Source organism: Psammomys obesus, unplaced genomic scaffold (assembly GCF_907164565.1).
Source record: "Psammomys obesus unplaced genomic scaffold, mPsaObe1.curated_primary_1811, whole genome shotgun sequence".
In the NCBI taxonomy this organism is placed as follows: Eukaryota; Metazoa; Chordata; class Mammalia; order Rodentia; family Muridae; genus Psammomys; species Psammomys obesus.
This window is the reverse complement of record NW_026588752.1, coordinates 5,998,819-6,024,302: the sequence shown is the minus strand read 5'-3', so window position 1 is coordinate 6,024,302 and position 25,484 is coordinate 5,998,819. Positions and strand designations below refer to the sequence as shown.

Here is a 25,484-nt window from a genome sequence, read left to right as displayed (position 1 = left end):
TCTTCTGGTGTGCATGAAAAAAAGAGACACTCATGTAAATAAATCTTTTAAAAAAGGAAGGAAGTAGTAAAAAGAAATCTTTAAAAAGTATAAAGTTGTCCAGCATAGTATTGTGTTATCTGTAATTCTCTGGATGGTAGAGGCAGGAAGACTAGGAATTCAAGGGTCACCTCAGCTATATATCAAGTTGGAGGCCAGCCTAGGCTGGAAAGTCTCAGCAGACTGGGGAGGGTCTCAGGTAGCTGAGGCTAGTCTCCAGGTTTATGTGTAGTTGAGGAGAAAGTGGTCCTTTCCCCACCTTCTGAGGGCTGGGTTTCCAGGAGTGCACCACACAGCCTCTGTCTTTGGTGCTGGACTGTGAGTCCTTGTTCATGATAAGCAAGCACTCTCAACTGAGCCATGTCCCCAGACTCCAAATTTACGAGTTCAGCCACTTAAAATTATTTTTTAGCATGCCTTTAATCTCAGCACTTGGGAGGTGGAGGCAGGTGGACTTCTGAGTTCGAGGCCAGGCTAGTCTACATAACAAGTTCCAGGACAGCCAGGGCTATGTAGAGAGACCTTGTCTCGAAAACGTTGTTCATTTATGTGCAGTCAGGTGCCCAAGCAGGCCAGAAGAGAATGTCAGATCCCCTGCCGCTAGAGTTACAGGGAGTGGGTGCTGGGAACTGAACTCGGGTCCTCTTGACCATTGAGCCATCTCTCTGCTTCCTTAACCACTGAAAAGGTTTATCTTTATATAGAAGTGTGTATAGGCATGCACACATGCGTGCGTGTGCCAGTGGAGGCTGGAAGTATGGGCATCTCTTGGGAGCTGTAGTTACAGGCAGTTGAGAGCCGCCTGGTGTGGACGCTGCGAAGTGAACTCTGGTCCTTTATTCGGAGCCAGTTCTACAACCCACCCCAACCACGATTCATTCATTCATTTGTTTAGGTTTTATTTTGCATACATAGGTGTTTTGCTTGCATTCATGCCTGTGCATCATTCAGGTACTGCGGTGCCTTGGAAGGTATTGGATCCCGCCCCCGCCCAGGAACTGAAGTTACAGATGGCTGTTAGCTGCCATTTGGGTTCTGGGAATTGAACCAGGGTCCTCTGGAAGAGCAGCCAGTGCTCTTAACCACGGAGCCGTCTCCAGCTCTACTGTTAGCAGTCTTAAGTGTATAGTTCACTCTTAAGTGTCTAATCACCCATCACCTCCCGAACTATTACTTTCCAGACATACCCTGTCATTGGCATTAGTCCTCTACTCCGACCACACTGCGCCCTGTTGACGGCGCAGAGCTGGAGGGCTATTATTCACAGAAAGGTGTGCTGATTACTTCAGCCTGGGGCTTCTGGGCCACCAGTGCCTCTCCAGCTGCAGGTGATAGTGGTGCCACATTAGGCCTGCCTGTGGTGTGGGTGTGGACTCTGGGACAGCCGCTCCCTGAGTTTAGCTGAGTCACGGTAGTGGCAGGTTACGGAACATGCTGGAAAGCAGAGCAGTGCTCCTGAGACACCTAGAGGCGGCGGCCAGTTATATACCCAGTGTGCCAGAGAGGCAAACGCTTGGGTGCTGTGGAGAGCACGGGTGCCATCTGGAGGCCGGCGCTGGACAGCAGCCTGTGGGGGCTCCCGTGAACTCGGGTTCGAATCCCGAGTCAGACGACTCAATCGGGTCGTTTGTCCTCCAGGGTCAAGGCAAAATGTTCACAAGGCCAACTGATGATTCGTCAGGAGGGGTCCAGGTCTTCTGAGAGAATACCCCCGGCTTGGAGTCAGGTGTGACCGCAGCAACTTTAGCCACTCTGACAGGCGCCCACCACCGAGGGGCGCTTTTGCAAGACCCAAAACTCTGTTCAAACTCGGAGCTGTAGGACACACGCAAAAACCCTTGGACCCAGCTAAAAATACGAATGTAGGCTGAGTCCTCACGCAGAGTAGTTTAGCACGTACGCAGCACCAAACAGAGCAATGCCCGCTGCACCACTGAATCCTCCCCTTCCCTTCAGGACCCTTTGGCCTGCCCTCTGGGGTGCTCACGTGGCGTTTGTAAGGAGTGCAGTGAAGGGCTCCAGGCAGACCTGCCTTTCCCCAGGGTTAGCAGCCAGGGTGCCACGCTTGTTTTCCTGCGCCAGATTGCAGTTTGCTTTTAGTGCTGTTTGGCCATTCTGTTGCGAAACGGAAACTAAGTGGAGGGTTCTCTAGGTGGTACCCTTGTCTGAACAGAGGTCTACAGCCTGCCGCTGGAGCAGTCCGCCTTTCAGCCCCACACCGGCTTTCCGACCTCTCGGCTATGGCTGCGGGAGTGTGTGTGTGCGTGTTGGGGGAACGTTGGCCAGACAAAGTTTTATTTAGCACAGCCTAGCCTCAACTTTGCTGTATGGTTTTGAACTCGTATCCTCCTGCTTCTGCCTCACAAGTATTGGGTTTAAAGACACAGGCTACCACACCAGTTGCGGCTTCATCTTGATGCAGTCAGGAGAAAGCAGACCATAGGTCCGGGACACTTCTGGGCTCCTAATTCCAAAACATCATGAGGCAATATTTGGAGGTAATTTGGTTTTTTTTAAAGAGTTATTATTTATACAGTATTTTGCCTGCATGTATGCCTGCATGCCAGAAAAGGGCACCATTATAGATGGTTATGAGCCACCATGTGGTTGCTGGGAATCGAACTCAGGACCTCTGGAAGAACAGCCAGTGCTCTTAACCTCAGAGCCATCTCTCCAGCCCCTGGAGGTAATTTGTTACACAGCAGAAAGTATTTAAGAGCGCAGAAGAGGCATACTGGTTAAAGTTTCTAGCCTCTGAACCCTTTCCTCACTCATACCATGAGGACTGGTGAAAAGAGTGAAACACTAGGAGCATGGGTAGCTGGTGTTTTGTGCACACTAGACACCTCCCAGCCCCTTCTAAGATGGTTCCCATCACCCTCTTGCCCTTCCGTGACCTCACAGTGTCACCCCAAGCCACTGCATACTTGAAGGGTACTCTGCAGACACAAGAGAGTCTGGGCACAGAAGGGACAGTCAGTCCCTCTCCTTCACCCTGGTACCAATGAACTTCACCAGGCCAGGTAAGACCATTTCCCCTCCTGACCGTTGTCCTGAGCCGGGTAGCCAGGCTCCACTTACACAGGTGCCCTGTCTGCAGAGGTAAGAGGAGCTATGTGGTCAGCTCTGGCTTGGGTCTTGCCGGCTGCCTGCAGGAAAATCCTGGAGACTGAGAACTGCCATCCAGCTTTCTGCTTCCTTCCCTACCCTGCTCCTGTCACCTGTTCAGTTGCCTTTAAAACATTTGTATGTGTGTGTGTGCGTGCTTGTGCACACGAGTGCAGGTACCCTCACGGGTCAGAGGTGTTGGAGTAGAGTTACAGGCATTTGTGAGCTGCCTAATGGGGTGCTGGTAACTGAACCTGGGTCTTCTGCAAGAGTAGCATATGCTTTTAGTTGAGGAGCCTTCTCTGGAACCCAACACCTTTATTTATTTATTTACTTAATTTTAGCCAGCATATGCAACATGCCTGGCTCTTTTTTTTTTTTTTTTTTTTAATGTGGATTTAACTTTTTGTGTGGAATTAGCTTAGGTTCTTGTGTCTGCAAGGCAAGCCTTTTACCAACTAAACTGTTTTCTGGCTCTTCAACTTTTGTTTTAATTTGAATTTTGCATCAGTTTACTGGGAACTGAACTTACAGTTCAGAGGTAGAGCTTTTGACTAGTATGTTCAAGTTCCTAAGTTTGAGTCCCAACACCACAACATGCACAAAAAACTATATACACTAAAAACAAAAACCCATTAAAAAAACAGTCTTTACATGGCGGCTCAGGCCTTTAATCCTAGCGCTCACAAAGAGCTTTATGGATTCAAGCCCAGCCAGGCCTACATAATCAGTTTAGGCTGCCCAAAGCTAGAGAGTTAGTCACTACTTAACCAACAAAGTGCCATGGTGCAGGAGTGGAGGTTATAGGAGAGCCAGTAGCTGCTGGTTCTCTTCTGTGTGGGGTCCCAGGTGAAGCAATCCCAGTCATCATCGGCAGCAGCTTAGCCATCTTGTCAGGCCTTCATACACTTATAGGAGAAGGAAGATCAACTGTATTCCCCCCCCTTTTTCCCCTCTGTGACCAAAGTTGGCTTTGAATTTAAAATTATCCTACCTTAGCTGAGTGCTAAATTAGAAATGTGTCACCACATTTCACTTTTGCTCTTACTAGAAATTGAACCTTGGACCTCATGCACATCAGTCAAGCATTCTGCCATTGAGCTGTGTTGGTGTACTTAAAAAAAAAAAAAAGAAAAAGAAAAGAAAAACTTTTAATTACGTTTCTTATCTTTTTCTCTCTACTCTACCCTAATCCCTTCCATTACCCTAATACCAGTATGAGAAAGAGGGTTAGTGGGAGAGGAGGCACAGTTCTTAGCTGCTTCCTGCTGGTTAGGGTCACTGGGTTCCTAGTCCAACTTCTTGTCTCATAATAGCAACCAGGAGCAGCACCGTTCTTTCTCTTTGATCCACTCTCTGTGGCATTTATTCTTTTTCCAGAGTCCTCAGATTCAACTATCTGCAGCTGGCAAAGAGCTCCTCTCAGAGCCTGCTACTGTTGGCCATCTGAATCAGCCCTATATCTCACACCTGGGACCAAAACAAAACCATGTTTATATCCACAACAGAGCTGTATCTCCCAGAAGCACACCTCACTTTCAGTGGACCTTTAAGAAACATTTTACATGTATGTATGTATGTGTGTGGCATGTGTGCTGCAGCCTATATGTGGTGATTAGAGGACAATTTTTAGAAGTCTGCTCTCTCTCTCCATTGGTCCCAGGGATTGAACTCAGGTCACTGGGCTTGGCAGCAAGTGCACTTAACTACAGAATCACCTTGCTGGCCAGTATTGGATTTAAAGTTGGTTTATTCTTTAACTTGCTTCTTTTTTATTATCTTGAAAAAAATTATTTGAGTTTGACTTTTTGTTGTTGTTGTTTGGTTTCTTGTTTGTTTTGTTTTTGGAGACAGGGCTTCTCTGTGTAGCCCTGGCTGTCCTGGAACTCACTCTGTAGACCAGGCTGGCCTCAAACTCAGAGGTGTTTGCCCATGCTTCCCAGGTGCTGGGGTTAAAGGCGTGTGCCACCATACCTGGCTTGCCTTGCTTCTTTGACTTTCCTCTTTCTTAGAACCTGGCTCTGTTTCTTGTAGTAAGCGCATACTAATCTCCGGAATCAAGAGAAGATTGTTTATATGTGTGTATACCCATCACATGTTTATGTGCATGCATATGGAGGCCTGAAGTGACATTGGGTGTCTTCTTTGATGGCTCCCCATTTTTATTTATTGAGTCAGGATCTCTCAAATGAACCCAGAGCTCACTGATAGGCTGGTATAGCTAGCTAGCCCCAAGAATTTTCCATCTCTACCTCTTGAGTGTTGTTTACCTGGCTATTAAGTGGGTTCACAGGATCCAAACTCTAGTCCTTATGCTTCTGTAATAATGGTTGTACCCACTGAGCCATTTCCTCCTCCCCATTTCATCTCATTTTTATTTTAGTGGTGCCAAGGATTAAATTTAGAGCCTTACACATACTCCAAGCCGTCTACATTGAACTACATCCCAACCCTCATCATTTATCTTACAATTCCTTGTAACAAATAAGCCATTGTTTCTTTATTCTTTTCTGAAAAAAAATTGTTTCTTCTCCCCCTCCTCCTTTTTTTCCAAGACAGCATTTCTCTGGGTAGCCCTGGGTATCCTGGAACTCACACTGTAGACCAGGCTGGCCTTGAACTCAGGGATCTGCCCACCTCTACCTCCTGAGTGCTGGGATTAAAGGCATGTGTCACCACCACCTGGCTTTTTTTTAAAAAGATTTATAGCACTTTTACCCCTCCCTCTTCTCCCTGTAAACCTTCCATGAACCTCACTTTTTGCTCTTTAAATTCGTGGTCTTTTCCTCTCATCTTGGTGCTACCAGGACCAAGGATATTACTGGATAGTAGATCATTTGCCTGGAAGGAACCAGTCTGTAGCCATGATCCTTAGCAACACTAAACTATAGTAAGCTTTGGGGTCACAAATATCCTTCCCCAGTTTACATTTATGAGTGATAGGTTCTGAAATGTGGTGGTGATTTTACTGCCTCAGCTTCCAGAATATTGGAATTATAGAAATTAGTCACCTTGCCCACCTCCATTTTACCAATTTTGATTTGCAACAGCAGTTAAAAGTCCAAATAGCGGGCCTGGAGCAGTGGTTCAGCAATTAAGAGCTGTCTGCTCTTCTTGAGCAGCACCCATAGGACAATTCCCAGCACCCATAGGACAACTTAAAATCCTCTTTTAACTCTACTCTCAGGGGATCTGATGCCATCTTCAGGCCTTCCTGGGCACTGTAACACACAAAGAACTCAGACATACATGCAGGCAAAACACCCACACACATTAAAAAAAAAAAAAAAAAGACCAAATAGTTCTAAAAAGGCTGTGATAAAACTCCCTGTCTTCCTGCTCTGTATGCCCATCTTTCTAAGTGGTGTCTTTACTTCGTGAGTCATCATTTGTGGTTATATATTGCTTTTCTGCTGAACACTCTGCCATAGCTCCAGCCTCATGTCAAGAGAGTCTGATGATTCAGGGTTGAGTCAGTACCTGATCATGTCTGTAAAGATTGAGCACAGCAGGAGAGGCACTGGAAAAAGGCTCAAACTGTGGTTGTGCAGTCTTTTCTATCAGTTTTGTTTTGTTTTGATTTCCTGGAGTTTTCTTTATGTCAGCTTCTCAGATCAACTTTCTATGTGTTTGAGAACCTATCTTTTTAAAGTTTTTTTCTGGGGTACTCTTTAAACCTGCTTGCTTAGGGTCTGATCCTTCCTACCAACAACTTTTAGCATTTCTCCATTTAAACTTATGCCTCCCTGTATACTCCTGCAACTTCACTGACCTAATTTTCTTTCCTCCTTGAGAAATTACCTTATAATATGCTATAAATGTGCTTATTGGGCCAGCTCTCTCCCTCCACTCCTTTATCAGTACTGGAATTCCACAAGGAAAACTTTTTGTTCAACAGGGGAGGGTCAATGATTGTTGAATGGACACATAGGACCAGGGACCTCCCTACACTCTAGTCCTGTGTTTTCTTCACTTCTTTTTTCTTCTGGCTCTCATAACTTTTTTCTTGTTTTTTTCCCTTTATTATATGATTTTTGATGGAACACATCCTTCAGTAAGTTTTTCTGCTGCTCTGTGACGTGCACACATATATGTGTGTGTGTTTATATACACGCATGGGTAAAATGGTAATGAAAACTCCAGCACTTGGGAGGCAGAGGCAGGCAGATCTCTGAGTTTAAGGCCATCTTGTTCTACAGAGTGAGTTCCAGGACAGCCAAGGCTACAACCGAGAAACCCTGTCTTGAAATGAGTATTCGCTATCCATCTTCGGAGGGTGGCTGTAGGGGAAACTAAGGAAGATTAACCATATAAAATGGTTAGTATTGTCTCAAGACAAGCACGACCCAAATAAGATTGAGAGGACTGGGAGTCAGTTGAGCTGCGTTGGCTAAGAGTTGGGCACCAGAGTTGGTAGTTAAGATTTTGAGATCTTTACTTTGTGACCTAACTGTGAAAGAGTGATCTCGCCAGCCTCAATTTACTTGCATGGGTAGTGGGGATGATCATAGTACCTGCTTCTCATGGGCAATCAAAGCTAACACTCTGCTTTTACTGGGTAGCAGGGGTAAAGGATGCAAGCTAAGGATGACAGGCATTCAAAAGTGTATGCTGTCAAGAGCTCTGTCAACCTCAAGCTTGTCTTTGTGTGTTCTAAGGATGAAAGTGTAACCTGGAATATTTTTTTGTGGAACAGGGCAGGCAATTTATCAGCAATGAACTGTGCTTTGACCCACTAATTTCATATGCTACAAATGTATCCAAGAAAGCAAGTAAGGCTATGTCTGGATTTTGTGTAGGACCTGGCTCATGAGAACAAACAAAACTGGAAACTATTTTAATGTTTTGCATGTTAGTATATTAGTAGAGATTTGTCAATATGTGGATCTATAAACATCCCATCTGTATATGGAAATATCCCTCCAATGGAGTTCTCTTCATCTGAGGCAGATGGCATCAGGAGGGCCACGCAGGGCACAGGATGATATAGTTTTGAGTGCAGGATGGGTCAAACTGGCATGGATAGCACGAGGCTTCTGGGTATTAGGGGTATGGTCACCCCTTGTTTTAAATCACCCTCCAACACTGTGAGTGTGTGAATTGTATATGTGAGATGATGTGTGCATGTTTGTGTGTGTGAGTGCAGGTACATATATGGAAGTCAAAAGACGGATTCAGGTGTTGGTCCTTATCTTCCACCTTGTTTGACACAAGGTTTCTTCTTATTGATTGATCTTACTATGTAATCTTGGCTGGCATGGAACTCACTATGAAGACCAGGCTGGCCTCACACTCATAGAAACTTATTATAGGCCTGGAGAAATGGCTCAGAGATTAAGAGCACTTATTCTTGAAGGGCAACCATGTATTGATTCACAACCATCTCCAGTTTCAGGGGGTTTGGTACTCCCTTCTGACCTCTGTGGCCACCAAGAATACATGTGATTCACACAGATGCACACGCAAGAAAAACACACAAAATAAAAAATGAATAAATTAGGTAAAAATTTAAGAAATTCATATTGTGTATGATTGGGATCATACCTGTACTGTGACACTGGTATGGAGATCAAACAACTTTTAGAAGTTAGTTGTCATGTATATTTACTCAGGTTGTTTGGCTTACAGCAAGTATTTTACCTGCTGAGCCATGTCAGGTCTGTTGCTTAGTCTGGGATAACTGGCTTCTGGGGTTCTCTTGTCATAGGAAAACTGATTACAGATGAGCTTAATTATTGCTGGCTTTACACTGGTCATGAAGACCCAAATTCAGGTTTTCATGCCTTTATAGCAAGTACCTTACCCAACTGAGCCATCTCCCTGACTCTGCTGTTTTTAAGGCCTATAAATGTATGTCATTCTGAGAGAATGGATAGATAAGGGCTGTATCCTTAAGGGTTTGTAGTGCTCGTTTTTAAACTCTATTTTGTTTGGGGTATTTAAGCCTCTACTTCCCTTCCACCAATCCTTTAACAAACTTAGGTAAGAGAAAGAAGGTTAGTTGGGAAAGGGGCCACAGATCCCTTTACTTCTGGCAATTTAGGGTTGATGGGTTCGTTTGGGGCTATACCAATCTCCGTCAACAGCAAATGGAGCAAACAGTCTTCGCCAAGCCACCACACCATCCTTCTCTTGTCTCTCCAAACTTCCACACCTTCTCTTTCTGGGCTCTGATATTTATATCCTTCAGAGTCCTAGACCACTCACCTCTGTGTGCTGCAGGAAGCAGGCCTTTACCAGCTGGCAAATACCATGCACCACAGGCGGCAATTATCAGTTGTGGATCAACTAAAGCCCAAACTAAAATTCTACACTTGGGATTAAAACAACATATTTACATAACATAACTGATTTTTTTTTTTGGTAAAGATTTATTTATTTATTATGTGTACAATGTTTTGCCTGCATGTGTGCCTGCAGGCCAGAAGAGGGCACCAGATCTCATTATAGATGGTTGTGAGCCACCATGTATGTAGTTTGCTGCTCTTAACCTCTGAGCCATCTCTCCAGTACCCATAACTGAGTTTTTAAAGAAACTTCCATTACAGGGGTTGACAAAGAGGTTATAGCATGTGGATGCCTAGGACCCAGTTCTGGCTCTGCAAACTGTAAAACTGCTACTCCTATGCTTCACTTTCCTCATCTGAAAATTGGGGCAACAATGTCAGGCATGCTTTAGAATGAGATCTAGGATGAAAAATCCTCACTTAAGAGTCAACATGAGGTTAATATGAAGCTGTTAATGGCCATTACTGCTTGTTTAGCAATTCATTCTGCCTATATGGGATTATGAATTTATCCCATGAGTTCTGGCTCCTCTGTATTATCTAAAAAAATTTTTGAGACAAAATTTTGCTGTATTGCTCAAGGTTGGCCTTGAACTCCTAGACTCAAGTTATTCTCCTGCAAGTTTAGAAGGCTCTACAGGTACACTCTGGCTTTAAACTAGTCTTTGAGTGGGGCAGGTAGTAATATAACCTTTTAGTAACCTACTGAGTCTGGTTAGTGCTGTCTGTGCCTGTGTTTGGGATTTCTGCTTGAGCATGGACAACCTTCCAGTGACCACACCCTCAAAGAAAAATGGCTCTTCCCCAGCGGCCATCAGCTGCCAGTAACTACTCAGATGTGTGTGAGTCTTTGTGAGGCCCTCTCCTATCTATGTTGGAATTTTGACTGATTTGCTCTTGGGCAAGTAACCATGGCTTCTGTGAATTCATCAGTGCCATGGCCATGCCATGTTCAGAAACAGCATTTCTCAGCATTCCTCCCCAGTTTACAACCCTTACATTCTTTTCTTCTCCTCTTTCTCAATGTTTCTTAAGCCTTATTTGGAGAGGGAATCATGCCCTATTTATTTATAGATTTTTGTTTGTTTGTTTTTCAAGACAGGGTTTCTCTGTGTAGCTCTGGCCATCCTGGAACTCAACATATTCAGAGATCCATTTACCTACCGCTGCCTCCTGAGTGCTGGGATCAAAGGCATCTGCTACCACAGCCTGTCTCTAGATGTCTCATTTAAGGCTGAACATGCAGTCATTTTCAGCAGATTTTAAATTACTTAAAAAAAAAAAAGAGACAGGCATCTGCTGGTGAATACCTGTAATTCAAGTACTAGGGAAACTAAGGCAGAAAGATCACAAATTTAAGACAAGCCTTGTCTATATAGTGATATCCAGGCCAGCGGGAACTACACATTGAGACCCTGTCTCAAAAACAAAGGTGGTAAGGGCTAGGGGTGTACTTAGAGACTTCTTTAATTTAGAGATATCTTAGTATGTGTGAGGGGCAAGGCCTGGCGATACTGCTCAGTAAGTTCACCAAGTTACTTATGCGTACACCAAGTTCAGAGTTTGGGTCCTCAGCTCTCATGTAAAAGCTGAGATGGTGGGCCATATCTGTAGTTTCGCCCTTGGGAAAGCACAGACAGGAGGATCACTACATCTTATTGTCTGGCCAGCCATCCTAGAGGAATCAGCCAGCTCTGGGGTGCGGACTTGTATAGGAAGATACCTGATCCCCCCCCCACACACACACAACACACACACACGTGGACATACACTATACACAAAGCACAGAAAGTAAAAAAATATAATAGTAAAAATAAGCTAAAATTGTCAAATTTGTATGCATTTCACATAATTAAAAAAAAAAAAAGCGTTGCCATTAATGACAACTAAAGCACTAAAGCAGGGTGTGGTGGCCTATACCTGTAATTTCAGCAGTCGGGAGGCTGAGACAGGATTGCCCCAAGTATGAGGGTTATACAGTGAGATCCTGTTGGGAAAGGAAATAAAAAGAATAAAAGCGAGCTCACAAAGACAGCCAAAGAGAAAAAACAAAACAAAAAGACACCCACCAAAATACAGGCAAAGGCAGGTTTGTCGGGAGTGACTGTCGGTTTGTTCTCTGCTTCAAATCATAGCCCAGTTTCTTTCCCAGATCCCTCGTGAGCTGTGAATTAAATTCAAGTAGTCCAGGTGTGACCTTGGCCAGCTGGCAGCCGAGCCTCAGTTTACCTGACAGTGAACGCGGATGACAGCTCCGCGCTCCCGACTCGGTCCCTCCCCGCCACCTCGGATTGGCTCGCTCCGTCTCCTTCTACAGGCGCGCCGGGCCCCAATCCGGAAATGCGGCTCCTGGGCGGGGGCGGAGCCCCTGCGGCCCGCGGCGATTGATAGGTATACTGACCAATGAACGAGAGCAGCGGCGACTGCGTCGCGGAAGTCCCACCCAGCGTCGCGCGGGGGCGGGGTGGCGCTGGGGGCGGCAGGCGGCGGGGCGGGCGCAGGATGAGGGCGGCCATTGCTGGGGCTCCGCCGCGGGGAGGAGGACGCTGAGGAGGCGCCGAGCAGCGCAACGCTGCGGGGGAGGCGCCCGCGCCGACGCGGGGCTCATGGCCAGGACCACCAGCCAGCTGGTGAGCGCTCGGCGGCTGTAGGGCGCACCGGTCCGTTACCCGAGAGCGTGGCGGTCGCCCCGGTTCTGCTAGGCGAGGCGGGGCGGCCCGGTGCCGCGGGCCGGGCGGCGCCTCACCTGCGGCTGGGTGGCAGGCAGGATTGTTGGCGCCGGCCGAGGGTGCCTCTCGGCGGGGAGCGCGGGCCCCGGCTCGGGCTGGCGGCGGCAGCCGCGGGCGCTGACAGGGCGCGGAGGGCGGGGGAGGCCGGGAGGTGTCACCCGGCCGGGCGGGGTGGAAGTGCCTGGAAAGTTTGTTTTCGGCTCCGCGCAGCCTGGAACCGAGCCTCTGGGCTTACCTTGAGGTTGTGCCTGCGGAGGAGCAGCCTCTGGCCTTTACCTGGATGAGGATCCTGGGAAGCAGGAGATGTGAGTTCCTGCTTGTACAAGCACCTGGTGCTGGCGGCTTCTTTCCAGATTCTTGGTCAGCGAGGCATTTCGCTGCTCTTCTTGCCTGTCGTTCTATGCTCAGTGAGGTGGAAGCCCCGGGAGGCCGAACTGAGAGGCCCGTGAGGGCAGCCCAAGTTTGACAGGGAGGAGGGGCTTGGGGAGGGCAGGACCACAAAACCAACCACTTGTTGGGTGAAATGTTTCTATTTTCTCTGAGTTTAAAAGTATCCATAGTTGTCTTGTGTTTTCTGTCAAGTTTTATAGTTCTTAGGTCATGGATTCAGCATGCCTACCTTGGATGCAATACGAAGTGGTTGACGGGAGGATGTCAGACGCCTAGCAAAATTTGGTTCGGCAGGCAGACCCCTCCTTGGGCTAGAGCTGTAGTTCAGTGGTAGTAGGCTTGCCTCGAATGTTCAGCGCTCTTGGGTTCGATCCTCACCCTCACCTTCTGCGGGGGTTGGGTGGGGCGGAAAAGGGCTTGCAGGTCTTTTTACTCAGGCAGACCCGAGAAACTCACTTGGTCCGGTATGGTCTAGCATGTGGCTGTGGTAATGGTTTTGAATGTTTTTGGAGGGTTATGAGCCCTTTGAGAATCTGAAAGTATGGTCACCCTTTGAGAAGCATGCACAGCTGCGCAGAATTTTGTTGCTATCGGAGGCTCTTGAACCTTCTACCGCCCATCTGTGGACTTCAAGTTATAACCTTCCGTTGTAGAGATGGGTGATAATTAATCCAAGTTCTAAAAGGAGGAGGACCTATCCAGTTGAGAAAAATGGTGAAAGGCAAAAGGGTATTGCAACATTCGTGTCTTTACCCTGCGGTGCTTGGGCTAGCACGCAAAAACATGAATCGTGGAAGTCAGAGAGGCAGTCTGTGGATGTCTGTGAAGTGAACTTTCACACAGTGATGCTGCTGCAGTGTATAAGATGTGTACTTAATGGTTCCTGTGGGAAGAGGAAAAGAGTGCGTTTTCTCGAATGGTCTTGGCACTTCCATGATGGGCATTTGATGTCTGCAGTTTCCTTCTAATCAGGCAGCTTTTTCAGTGTTAACTTCCTTGAAAACTAGTGAGCAGAAGAGAATTACAGAATCAATGAAAGACTTCTCTGTAAGGAAGAACTGGGCCTTGCATCTCTGTCATCTAGAGTCCCCCGCATCTGAGAATATGCCTTGTTTCCTGATAGGAATGAAGAGATGGTTGCAGGGATGGACTTTTGTCTGGGGACAGGAAAATTTGCATGGGTAAATTGTGTTTGCATTTGAACTTTAACCTAGCAGGCTGACACTGTCTCAATTAACTTTCCTCAAAGCCTTTTCTTTTTCACTTGTAAAGTCAACAGTATGACCTGAGGCTGTGGAAATAGGCCTAGCTCTGTCTGCCTTTCAGGTGGGCCAGAGGTTTTAAGTACTATTTATTAAGCTCTTATTTCAAGGCAGATATTTAGATGTGTACTTTATTCTTATTGTGTTTGAGGTAGATATTGTTCCCATTTAACAGGTAAGGACACTAAAGAGAGGCCAAAGGTCAAGTACATGACTCATAAATAACAGATTGGGTTTTGGCAGAGAACTCAGTGTCACTCTGTCATGTGAAGATCTCCCAAGAGAGCATCTGTCTGTAGGCAGTTTAGCCAAGCACCTAGTGTGAGGAAGTCCTCGGTACCACTGCCCAGGGTGTTTTCTTGGAGCTTGAGCCTCCGAAGTATATAACTGTGCCATATTGGAAGAGGAGGGACATTATATTTACTTGGGGAAATGACCACATTCTCTGACCCCTGGGCCCCATTTCAGTTGTGTCTTGTCAGAAAATACCTGCTTGGAAGAAGCTGAGTGTGATTTACCCTCTTTGAGGGATGGTGCTCTGCTGGGGTGAGGCTTGGAGGTACCCCTTGTTTGGAAAAAAAGATATAGTTTGGTCAGAGGGAGAAATGGGGAGAATTGATGAGAACTTAAAGTGGTTTAGGTTTCCCATGGGTACTGCATCTGTCAGGGAAAGTTAGAAAGCATGAAAAAAAATGGCTTCATATTATTATTATTATTTTAGGCCAGGATCTCATTACATGGCCTCTGGTTGGTCTGGAGCTTGCTATGTGGACCAGGCTGGCCTTGAACTCACAGTGAATCTACCTGCCTGTTTCCTATAAAGGTGTGTGCCACAGTAAGCCCAGGACACATTTCTTTTTTTCTTTTTTCTGTTTTCTTCTTCTTTTTTTTCTTTTTTTTTTTTTTTTTTTTTTTTGAGACAAGGTTTCTTTGTGTAGCCTTGGGTGTCCTAGAACTCACTCTGTGGACCAGGCTGGCCTGGAACTCACAGAGATCTGCCTATCTCTGCTTCCCATGTGCTGGGCTAAAAGGTGTGAGCCGCCATCTCCCAGCTTGCTTGCTTGTTTATTTATTTACTTATTTATTTATATTGTATATTCGTTGGTATTTTGCCTGCATTGTGTTTATGCCCGTGTTATTGTGTCAGATACCCTGGAACTGATAGTTACAGACAGTTGTGAGCTACCATGTGAGAACTGAACCCGGGTCCTCTTAAAGAGCTCTTAACCACTGAGCCATCTCTCCAGCCACCCCCTTTTTAAAGATTTATTTTTTTAGCTGGGTGATGGTGGTGCCTGCCTTTTATCCCCTCTGCCAAAAGACAGAGGCAGGTGGGTCTCTGAGCCCCAGGCCAGCCTGGTCTACAAAGTGAGTGCCAGGATAGCCAGGGCTATACAGAGAAACCCTGACTAAAAAAAACAAAACAAAATGAAACAAGGTTATTTTTATATTTTGTGTATGGATGCATATGTGTGTGTTGCATCACGAGTGTGCAGTGTCCTTGGAGGCCAGAAGAGGGTATAATAGCCTCTGGAACTGTAGTTAGAACTGTAGTTACAGATGATTGATAACCACCATGTGTATGCTGGGAACCTGGCTCTGTCCTCTGAAAGAGTAAAAAGTGCTTTTAACTGCAGAGCCTTTTCCCCGTCTCATCGTATTATAGTTTTTGAGCTTGCTCTTATGTGTTCTTCCTGTCATAGAAGAGGAAGCTACTCATAAGAGAGGAAAGCTTATTTTATTCAAAAAAGATATTTATTTTCTTGTATGTGTCTGTGTATCTGTGAGTAAATCCCATGTGTGCATGGTTGCCTCAAAGGCCAGGAGAGGGTCTCAGATCTCCTGGAGCTCGAGTTAGTTACTGGTGGGTATGTAAAGCCACATGATCCATAGGTGCCAGGAACCAAATTTGAGTCCCAAGACAAAGCAGGAAGTATTCTTGACATTTGAGTACTTTTAAAAAACTTTTTCTGACAAAGATTTTATGAGAAGGATGGTGTCTTAGTTAGCAGCTGTCTGCAGAGATAGAGGGCTGAAGGCAGGTCTTGGCCTCTAGGCTGCTTTCAGTACGGTTTTGGGGAAGAGGAACAGGTGGCTCCTGGGGACATGTGTCTCCCTTTTCAGCCTGTGTCCTCATCTTCTGAGCCACTTGAGCTGGAGTTGAGGTGCTCCTAGGCAGCTTATTGACCCTGGTAGGAATCGGAGGTGGGCACGTAAGTGCTTTAGGTGCTGCAGAGATGAGGCTCTCTAAGGTGCCCTCAGCACATGCACAGGGAATCCTGGGTGGGTTTTCAGTTCTGTGAGGAGAGCAAGTCATTGCAGAGGAACACTGGTACAGAAATGACTCCCTCAGCAGGTGCAAGTGTGCTGCAGGCCTGACTGTGGGATGACAGGTGCCAATGGGGGTATGCAGTGCAGTTGTTTTGAAGGCAGGTTCAAAAGGCGATACAAATGGCGGAGGAAGTGTTGTGTGGAAACTGTAAGTTTGGGACATATATCGGTCAGATCATCTCAGTCATGCGTTTTTCTGTGACTGGATCACATTGTTCACTTGTTTGGGGTGATGCCAGATCTTTTTAAAGTTACTTGAATGTTGTGAACAGGTTGAATGTTCAGCTCAAAGGCAGTGTGAGCATTTTCTTAGAGTCGTAGTGGTGTGTTCTCTCTGTGAAGAGAAAGGGCTGTTTGGTATAGTGATGGCTGGCTTTGGTACCTGACCTTTTGTTGCATTTATACAATCATTGAAAGTCTGTTGTTAATCCAGAATTTTTCCTTGATGTTAAAGTTTTGGTTTTTTTTTCACTTTAAAAAATTGCAAGTTGTTTTAAATATGTTAAGAATGATACTTAGGTGCTGGGTGTGGTGGTGAAAGCCTTTAATCCCAGCACTTTAGGGAAGCAGAGTCAGGCAGATTGCTTTGAGTTGGAGGCCAGACTGGTCTACAAAGCGAGCCTAGTACAGCCAAGGCTTCACAGAGAAATTCTATCTCAAACAAAACAAAACAACAACAAAAGCTCAAAAAGCACTTAAAGAGCTAGAGAGATGTCTCTGCATTTAAAAACATTGGCTACACTTCAGGGGACCTGGGTTTGACTTCCAGCACCCACATGGCAGCTCACAATCATCTGGGGGTCCAAAGCCCTGTTCTGCCTCCTTGGACACCAGGAACACGTTAGACAGACTTAACATGTAGGCAAAATGCCCATACACATAGAAAAGAAAACATTTTTTTAAATTTACTTACTATGTATACAGTGTCTGTCTGCATGTACACCTGCACACCAGAAAAGGGCACCAGATCTCATTATAGATGGTTGGCAGCCACCATTTGGTTGCTGGGAATTGAACTCAGGACCCCTGGAAGAACAGTCAGTGCTCTTAACCTCTGAGCCTTCTCTCCAGCCCAAGAAAACATTTTTTAATCTTAAAAAAGAAAAAGGAAAATACTTAAGTCAGGTTGAGAGGCTGAGGCAGAAGAAGCACTAAACTCACAAGTTTGAGGAAAGCTGGGGCAACATAATGACAGAGCCTGTCTTTTAAGAAAAAAAGAAGCCAGGTGCTGGTGCACGCCTTTAATCCCTGCACTGGAGAGGCAGAGGCAGGAGGATCTCTGAGTTAGAGGCCAGCCTGGTCTTCAGAAGGAGCTCCAGGACAACCCGGGCTACACAGAGAAACCCTATCTCCAAACACAAAACAAAGCAAAACAAAACAACAACAAAGGAAACAAAAAGAGCTACTCAGTTCATTATATAGGATTGGGTTTAGAATATTTCTTGTCTATTGAGAAAAGGTGCAGCTCTGGCTGTCCTGGAATTCACTATGTAAATCAGGCTGGTCTAGAACTCACAGAGATCCACCTGTTTTTGTTTTCTGGGTGCTGAGGTTTAAAGGTGTACACCACCACACCTGCCTCCCCACCTCCCTTTTTTCTTTTCTTCTAAAGATCGGATCTCATATAACAGGCTGGCCTCAACTTAGTGTGTAGCTGAAGATAACCTTGAACTTCTGGTCCTCCTGCCTCTACTTTCCAAGTGTTGGGGTTATAGGTGTGTGCAGACCACACTGGGAAGGATTGATTCCTTATCAAGGTGCCTGATTCAGGGTTGTGATTTTAGGTTGCTGGATTATAACAGAGCCTAGAACAAAAGCTAGAACGAGTGCTAAAGGTTTACTGTTCACTGCTGAATATGAATACCTAATTTCTGCCTGTAGTTTTGTCAAAGGGTAAGATGAAGATAGGCAAGTGGTTTTTAGATGGACTGGTGACTTATTTCACAGACAGATCAATACTCTTTGTGCCAGTCTGTGTTTCATGTCATTTTCATTCTGCAGGGAGTTGCAGTATGTACGGACCTTGTTTAAAGGTCTGCTTAGATGCTAAGAATGTTCCTTTTGAGGTATGGTCTTGTGTGCCTGTGGGATCTATTGCTTGTCTTCCCACTTCAGGGACCTCAGGTCTCAGCAGGCTTTGGTCAAAATGCACTCCAGCAGAGATGTAGCTTTTACAGAGAGATTGTGGGTAAAGTCCCATTCTTCAGCTGTTTTTCTCTTTTGAAACTTGAGTTTATTGTAGTAGGAAAGAGTTATAGCTCTAAATGGCAGCTATATGTTGGATGCTTTCAAAGAAGGTTGGTAAGATTTTTCAGAGAAGATTCCCTGAGAATCTCACCATGTGCTTTGACCTGCAATAGAAATGTGAGAAGGGGCTTGAGCTAATTTTTCAGTTTTTCCTTGGAGTTTCCGGGAGACCTAAATTAGGCATGGGGACAGGGCCTATGGCTATTTTATTTTCTGAACCATGTTGTGGAACCGTAGTCCTTGGAGTGGTAGGACTTGGACTGAAGGGAAACTAGTTCATGCAGGGTTGCAGTCCCTGCATGTTACTATGCGCGTGGCCTGCGTCACCTTCTTTGTGGTCTGACTGTTCTCCTTCTGGCTTTTCCCTTTCCTAGGTAGGAAGCATCCAAGGACTTGCTGGTTGAGTCTCCTTCCAAGGTTTTGTCTCAGACAACAAACACACAGACCATGCAGACAGACCACACACACACACACACACACACACACACACACACACACACACACACACACCTGCTTATGTCCAGTAGTCCAGGATGTTTGTGGCTGCCAGGTTCTCAGTGGCCTCTGTCTTTTTCCATGCCCTTCCTCTTTGCTTGAAGAAATTCCTGTCTGTGGAAGGCCCTTCACGTACATTTCCCAAGGTTGTACAGTCTGACCAGTCTGCTTCATGGTGTCTGCCCCTTTCTCCAAGCCTTGGTTCTGTACCATTTGTTCTGCATTTCATGTCTGCTTCTCTAAGGTAAACTCTGTAGCTTTAGCTTCCAGAGCCTAAAGCCTCTAGGTGACCCCTGTTACTCTTGTTCTATCCTTTTGGTTCTGATACCCAGCTGGGTGTCCTTTCATATCACTGGACACAATCTTGCACCTAACCTCACAGCCCCTCACTCCTCCCCCCCCCCCCCCCCCCCCCCCCCCCCCCCCCCCCCCCCCCCCCCCCCCCCCCCCCCGGGACTGTCCTGGAACTAGCTTTGTAGGCCAGGCTGGCTGTGAACACACAGTGATCAGCCTGCCTCTGCCTCCTGAGTGCTGGGATTAACGGGGTGCACCACTACTGCCCAGCTTCAAATTCCTCTCAAGATAGGATCTTGCTGTGCATTTTAGGCTCATCTAGAACTCCAGATCTTCCTGCCTTAGCTTTCTCAGTGCTACTTTCTCTTTAGTTTCTCAGTAAACACACCTTGTTTACTGTCTGTCTCTGCTCTGTCTCTCTGTTGTTAGTGCACCAGAATTCAACTCCTGTATCATTTCTCTAGAGTCACTCCTCCTTGTATTTTGAGACAGAGTCTCGCACTGGGATCTGGGGCTCATCAATTAGGCTAGACCTACTGACAGCAAGCCCCTGGATCAACATGTCTGTACTTCCAAAGTGCTGAGATAACAAGGGACTCACCACCACACTCAAGTTTTTATGTGGATTCTGGGAATTGATTTAATCATTTACACAGTCTTTTTTTTCTCCCCCTCTTCTTTCTGTTCCCCTCTTCTTACTCTCTCTTTTGTGTGTGTGCTTGTGTATTTACATTTGTGTGTGTGACTGTGCCTAAATGTGGAACTGGAGGTTTGACATTGTCTTCCTTTACCTTATTTCGTGTGTGTATATTGTATGCTTGAGTGTGCATAAGTGTGTGTGTAGGCCAGAGATCAATTTAGGGTGTCTTCTATTGATTTCCAGTTATTTTTTTGAGGCAAGGTCTCAGTGAATATAGACTGACTGGCCAGTGCTGAGGTTACAAGCAAGCACTGCCAGGCTTGGCTTTTTACTTGTTTGCCAGGGATCTGAGCTTAGGTCCTTATGCTTGCATAGCAGCACCTTACCCACTGACTCTCTCCCAGCTCTACCTTATGATTGAGACAGGATCCTTTTCCTGAACCTGGAGCTCACCAGTTCAGCAAGACTGACTGACTTTCTGTCACACACACTTCACATCTTACATAGGTGCTGTGGATCTGAGCTCAGTACTTTATCAACTGAAGCAATATGCTCAACATCTCCCCTCCCTGTTCTTTTTCAAGTATAGTCTTTGTATGTGGCCCAGGTGGCGTAGAATTTACTGCCTGTCTCAGCTTCCCAACTGTAGATGAATCCCCTAGTTTTTACCTAATGTCCTTTTTCTGTTCCCAGAGTCTACCTTAGACACATTATGCTTTGTCCTTTTGCCTCCTTAGGCACTTTGGCTGTGACAGTTTCTCATAAGCCATTCTTTTTGATGACATTAGTGGGGTTTTTGTTGTTGTTGCTATTTGTTTTGTTTTTTTCAAGACAGGGTTTCGCTGTGTAGCCTTGGCTGTCCTGAACTCACTCACTTTATAGACCAGGCTAGCCTCAAATTCACAGAGATCTGCCTGCCTCTGCCTCCCTGAGTGCTGGGATTACAGGCATGCCTTGCTTGAAAAGTGGTATTTTAAGGCTGTTGTTTACTTTGTACACTAAAGGCTTTCCTAGAAACTTCTGACCATCAAATGTCAGATAAAATCTTTTTTTTTTTTTTTTTTCTTGGTGGTGGTTATGGTGCTGCTGCTGCTTCCTCTTCTTCCTTCTTCCTTCTTCTTTTCTTCTTCTTTCTTCCTTCCTTTTGGTTTCTTAGCCCTGGACCTCACTCTGTAGAACAAGCTCAAACCTGGGTGAACTCTTAGATTAGCTGAATTAAGCCCTGAGCTCCAGTGCTGTGAGCTGGAGCTGCTGCCTTAATAGGTGAGGTGTGGCTGGATCACTGTCTTTGCACAACTGCACCCTCAGTTCCTATAGAAGAGCCTCAAAGATGCCAATCCAATTGTCTTATTCCCATAGAAAGGCAGTTTCCCTTAAAATCCTTAGGATTGGTTTACCCTGTATCTCCCTAATCTGCCTTCCTTAGTAGTGTAGTAGTATAGGAAATTGCTTCCAATTTCCAGGATGAGTTCTGTAATGGCAAGAGGAGTAAATGGGTGGGTGTAGTCACCTACACAACCACAGCTACATTCCCAGGGTTGTGCTGGTGGTGGTTGTATCCTAGCACTTGTTTCAGAGCAGCTCACTTTAGTTCAGGGTTGTCTGCTGTGTGCCCAGATATGATGTGCAGTGAATGGATGCTGAGAGTCTTATCATCTTAGGCACAAAGTAGGCTATGTCAGATGTCAGAACTAGTGTGTCAACATCGACTGTTGGACTTTTCCTTTGGATACTGATGGGAGCAGAACCACCTTGGGAGAATTGCCTGTAGGAAGGCTTATTCTGCAGAGCCACAGTAGCCAGATCCTAAGGAAAGTTGGAATCTTAGAAGCATGATAACTGCTCATCCTGACTGTTGTTTTCTAACTTTTTTCATTGAATGTGGGCACTTAGCCATCCTCCGTCTCCTCCAAGTGGACTGTGACTTATTCTAGAAAAAAAAAATCTATTGCTTCTTTTGTACACTGTTGCAGAAATCCACAGCATTTACTGCATGTTTTTTCTATTATCAGCTAAATTTTTTCTTGGTACAGTTTGACATTTCTTTTATAGATATTTCATTGGTCCAAACAAATTATAGTCTTTTACTGATTGTATGTATTAAAATGTGTATCTAAATATAGATTTTATTTATGGATCCCTTTTATTCTTAGTTCAGAAAGAAAGCAAGCCAGTCTTCTTTCTTCATGGTCTAAGTGGTGCTGTTGTTTTTTTTTGTTTGTTTGTTTGTTTGTTTTAAGGCTTAGCCTAACCAGTGCAGATGCTTACTGGCACTGAGTACTATGTCTGGATCCTGCCTGTTGGATAGTTTAGAGAACTGGTCATGAACAAAATGAACTCCATGCTCCTGGCCTGAAAAAACTCTTGGGTGAGAAACATTTCTGCTTAGGAGATGGCTTGCATGGTGTTTGTTTCCTATGGGTCTGGCTAACCATCGACTGTCCTGAAGGAAAGGTCACAGTCTGGCATTTCAGGTGGTTTATGACTGGCAAGAATGGTGCTCTGACAGAAAGGTTCAGCCTTCTTGGAGCTGCTCTAGAGGGTCTGCTGGAAAGACCCAGTCCTTAAGGTAGTTCAAATGAGTAGACAGGGACAGTCCAAGGAAGAGAGGGGAGGGCAGTCTGGTTTGCTTGAGTAGGAACATGGCCAAGAGTGGAGGAAGTTTCTAGATCTTTTGCAGTGTAAGCCCAAGATGTTGGTAACGTGAAGAAATTCGTGGTGGCGTGTGCCTTTAATCCTAGCACTCAGGAGGCAGAAGCAGGTGGATCACTGTGAATTCAAGACCAGCTTGGTCTACTGGGTGAATTCCAGAACAGCCAGGGCAGTTATACAGAAAAAACCCTGTCTTAAAACACAAACAGATAAACAAAAAACCCAACCCTAAGCAAACAAAAACCACCAGAGAAAAGAAAAAAGAAAATTATGCTGGGACTGGAGAGATGGCTCAGCAGTAAAGAGCACAGGATGCTTTTCCAGAGGACCCAAGTTTAATTTTCAACACATACATACATGCAGGCCAAACATCCATGCACATAATATAAAAAAAATAAAATGAAAAAAAAATCACCCTAAGCCTGATATAGTGGTGCATTCCTTTAATTCCAGTACTATGGAGGTAAGAATCATATTGGAGTCTAGCCTAGGTTACATAGAGAGACCCTAGAAAAAAGAAAAACTAACGCTAACTCCTTTTTCCTCTTTCACATGCATTATTATCTTTCAGTAGTCGTATATTCAAATTAGTTATTGAATATTGACCCAATGTATTTTCAAGTTCTGTAAGTTTGTGCAAGGCTATCAAGATAGTTACTACACAAAATTATTATTATTAGTAGTATTTTAAAAAGGTTTTTTTTGTGTGTATTTTATGTGAGTGCTCTATCTGCACGTACACCTACATGGCAGTAGGGGCTGTCAGATCACATTACAGATGGTTGTGAACTACCATGTGGTTGCTGGGAATTGAACTCAGGACCTCTGGAAGAGCAAACAGTGCTCTTAACTGTTGAGTCATCTCTCCAGCCATTATCATTATCATTATATTTTAAATTATATTTATTTTGGCATGCATGTTTGATTCTGGAACATGTGAAGGTGGAAGGAGAGAACAGATTCCACACAGTTGTCCTTTGATCTCCACTCGTGTTTTGTGGTGTATCTCCCACTCCACCCCACACCAAGTAAATAAAAATTAAAAATAAGTAGAGCTGGGCATCAAGGTGCATGCATGTCTTTAATCCCAGCAGGGAGGCGGAGGCAGGTAGATTCCTGTAAGTTCATGGACAGCCTGGTCTATACATGTTCATTTCCAGGACAGCCAGGGCTACAGAGAAACCATGTCTCAAAATAAGCTTTATTTTGAAATACTTAGAGTTACAATAAACACCCCACTCAGCTTGCCCAATGTGGATACCTTTCAAAACCACATTGTTAGCATAGGCCAACACTACTGATAGAACTTAAGACATATTTGGGACTGTGTACTTTTCCCTAACATGTTTTTCTGTCGTAGATTACCATATTGCATTTAGCTGTCATGCCACTTCCACTTCTCTGACCCTGTGACTTTCTTCATTTTTCATGACCGTTTGTTCTTTTTGGGGAGAATACTGCCCAGGTATTTCATAGACTGTCCCATAATTTGGCTTTGTCTGATTTTTTTCTTTCTTTTTTAAAGTTTATTTGTTTATGTGAGTACTTTGTCTGCAGGTATGCCTGCACACCAGAGAAGGGCATGAGATCTGCCATAGATGGTCATAAGCCACCTTGTGGTTGTTTGGAACTGAACTCAGGACTTAGAAGAGCAGAGCACCCAGTGCTGTTAAACACGGAGCCATCTCTCCAGCCCCTTGCCTGATGTTTTCTTGTCGTGGTTATAAGGATCTCCACATGTGATCTATGTTATAGCCACAGAATTGAGATGCCTCTTGAATCCTGTTGTGGTTCATGTCCGCATGACTGATGTTGTTAGATGAAGTTCATTGTACTTTACCAAAATTAAGCCTGTGGTCCACGATGCTTTCAGTATGTGTCATTTATTATAGATTTTTATTTTGGAAGAGACCTTTCTACTTATCCAGTCAAGTCCTTCTAGATGAAAGACCCTGGGGGTTTGGAGAGTTCCTGACTGAAGGTTGGAGCTGGCCTGGAATACAGACTTTTCATACGGCCACTGTCCACAGGCTCAGGCACCTCTAGGACATCCCAATAGTGGAGTTCTCCTTGACAGCTTCTCTTTAAAGCCAGGCATGGTGGCACATATATTTAATCCCAGCTCTCTGGAGGCAGAGGCAGGCCTTGAGTTTGAGGCCAGCCTGGTCTATGTAGTGAATTCCAGGACAGCCAGGGCTATGAGAGAGACTGTCTCAAAAGACCAAAAAACAAAAAAAAAGTTTAAAGTTTGCTTATTTATTTTACTTCATGTGGGCGTGGGCATGTGGTACATGTGTAGAGGTCAGAGGACAACTTCTGGGAATCTTTTCTTCTACCAAATGTGTCCCAGGAATTGAAGTCAACTAAAAAGTTAAAGTGCCTTTACCTGCTGACCTGTCAGACTTTTTTTTTTTTAAATCTGGGTCAGATTCTTGCCTACTACTGCATTTGGAGGTGGCACTTTATGTCATACTTACTTGTGCACACCTCAAATCTTGCTGCTTTCTCAGCTGGGAGTCTGCATCATGGTTTTTATGATCTTTGTAGTATTTTAGCTTGAAATCTCAAATTTGTTTTCAGGTAAATTGTAGAACCATTTGTTGTATAAACCTTTGCCTTGAGTCACCTACAAATCTGAGGGCTGTTTAAGTTTTTTTTATTAAAAAAATATGTTTCTAAAGCTAGGGCCAGACGGAAGGAGAGGAGGACACCCCCTCTCAGTGGACTCGGAAGGGGGGCAGGGAGGAGATGAGGGAGGGAGGAGAAGATTGGGAGGGAAAGAGGGAGAGGGCTACAGCTGGGATACAAGTGAATGTATAAAATTATTTAAAAATAAAAAAATATTAAAAAAAATATATATTTCTAAAGACAGTTTTGCTAAGTAGAACAGGTTAATGGATACTATTGTAGTCTAAGGTGGCTGTGAACATAAGACCCCCACCTCCAGCTCCTGAGTGCATGTGCCATCATATCCAACTTAAATGTTTGTTTTCAGACGTGCTCTGTTTTG

General features: G+C 45.1%; 1 protein-coding gene and 1 long non-coding RNA gene across 3 annotated transcripts in view; one reads left to right on the top strand and one right to left on the bottom strand.

Moving 5' to 3' along the window:
* Nucleotides 1-940: 940 nt before the first annotated feature.
* Nucleotides 941-11,754, bottom strand: LOC129674584 (uncharacterized). Of its 2 annotated transcripts, none has more exons than XR_008719812.1 (3): nucleotides 11,504-11,754; nucleotides 11,355-11,421; nucleotides 941-2,503 (listed from the first exon to the last, which is right to left on the bottom strand). It is a non-coding gene; the product is annotated as an uncharacterized LOC129674584 (long non-coding RNA). The 2 variants fall into 2 exon arrangements; XR_008719811.1 differs by lacking the exon at nucleotides 941-2,503 and adding an exon at nucleotides 4,121-4,261.
* A 177-nt stretch (nucleotides 11,755-11,931) lies between these two features.
* Pdpk1 (3-phosphoinositide dependent protein kinase 1) overlaps nucleotides 11,932-25,484 on the top strand; it is a 65,685-nt gene continuing 52,132 nt past the window's right edge. Inside the window, exon 1 of the mRNA XM_055604504.1 lies at nucleotides 11,932-12,064. Within this exon, the coding sequence (XP_055460479.1) occupies nucleotides 12,041-12,064 (24 nt within the window). The 5' untranslated portion in view covers nucleotides 11,932-12,040. The remainder of the gene's footprint in view (nucleotides 12,065-25,484) is intronic.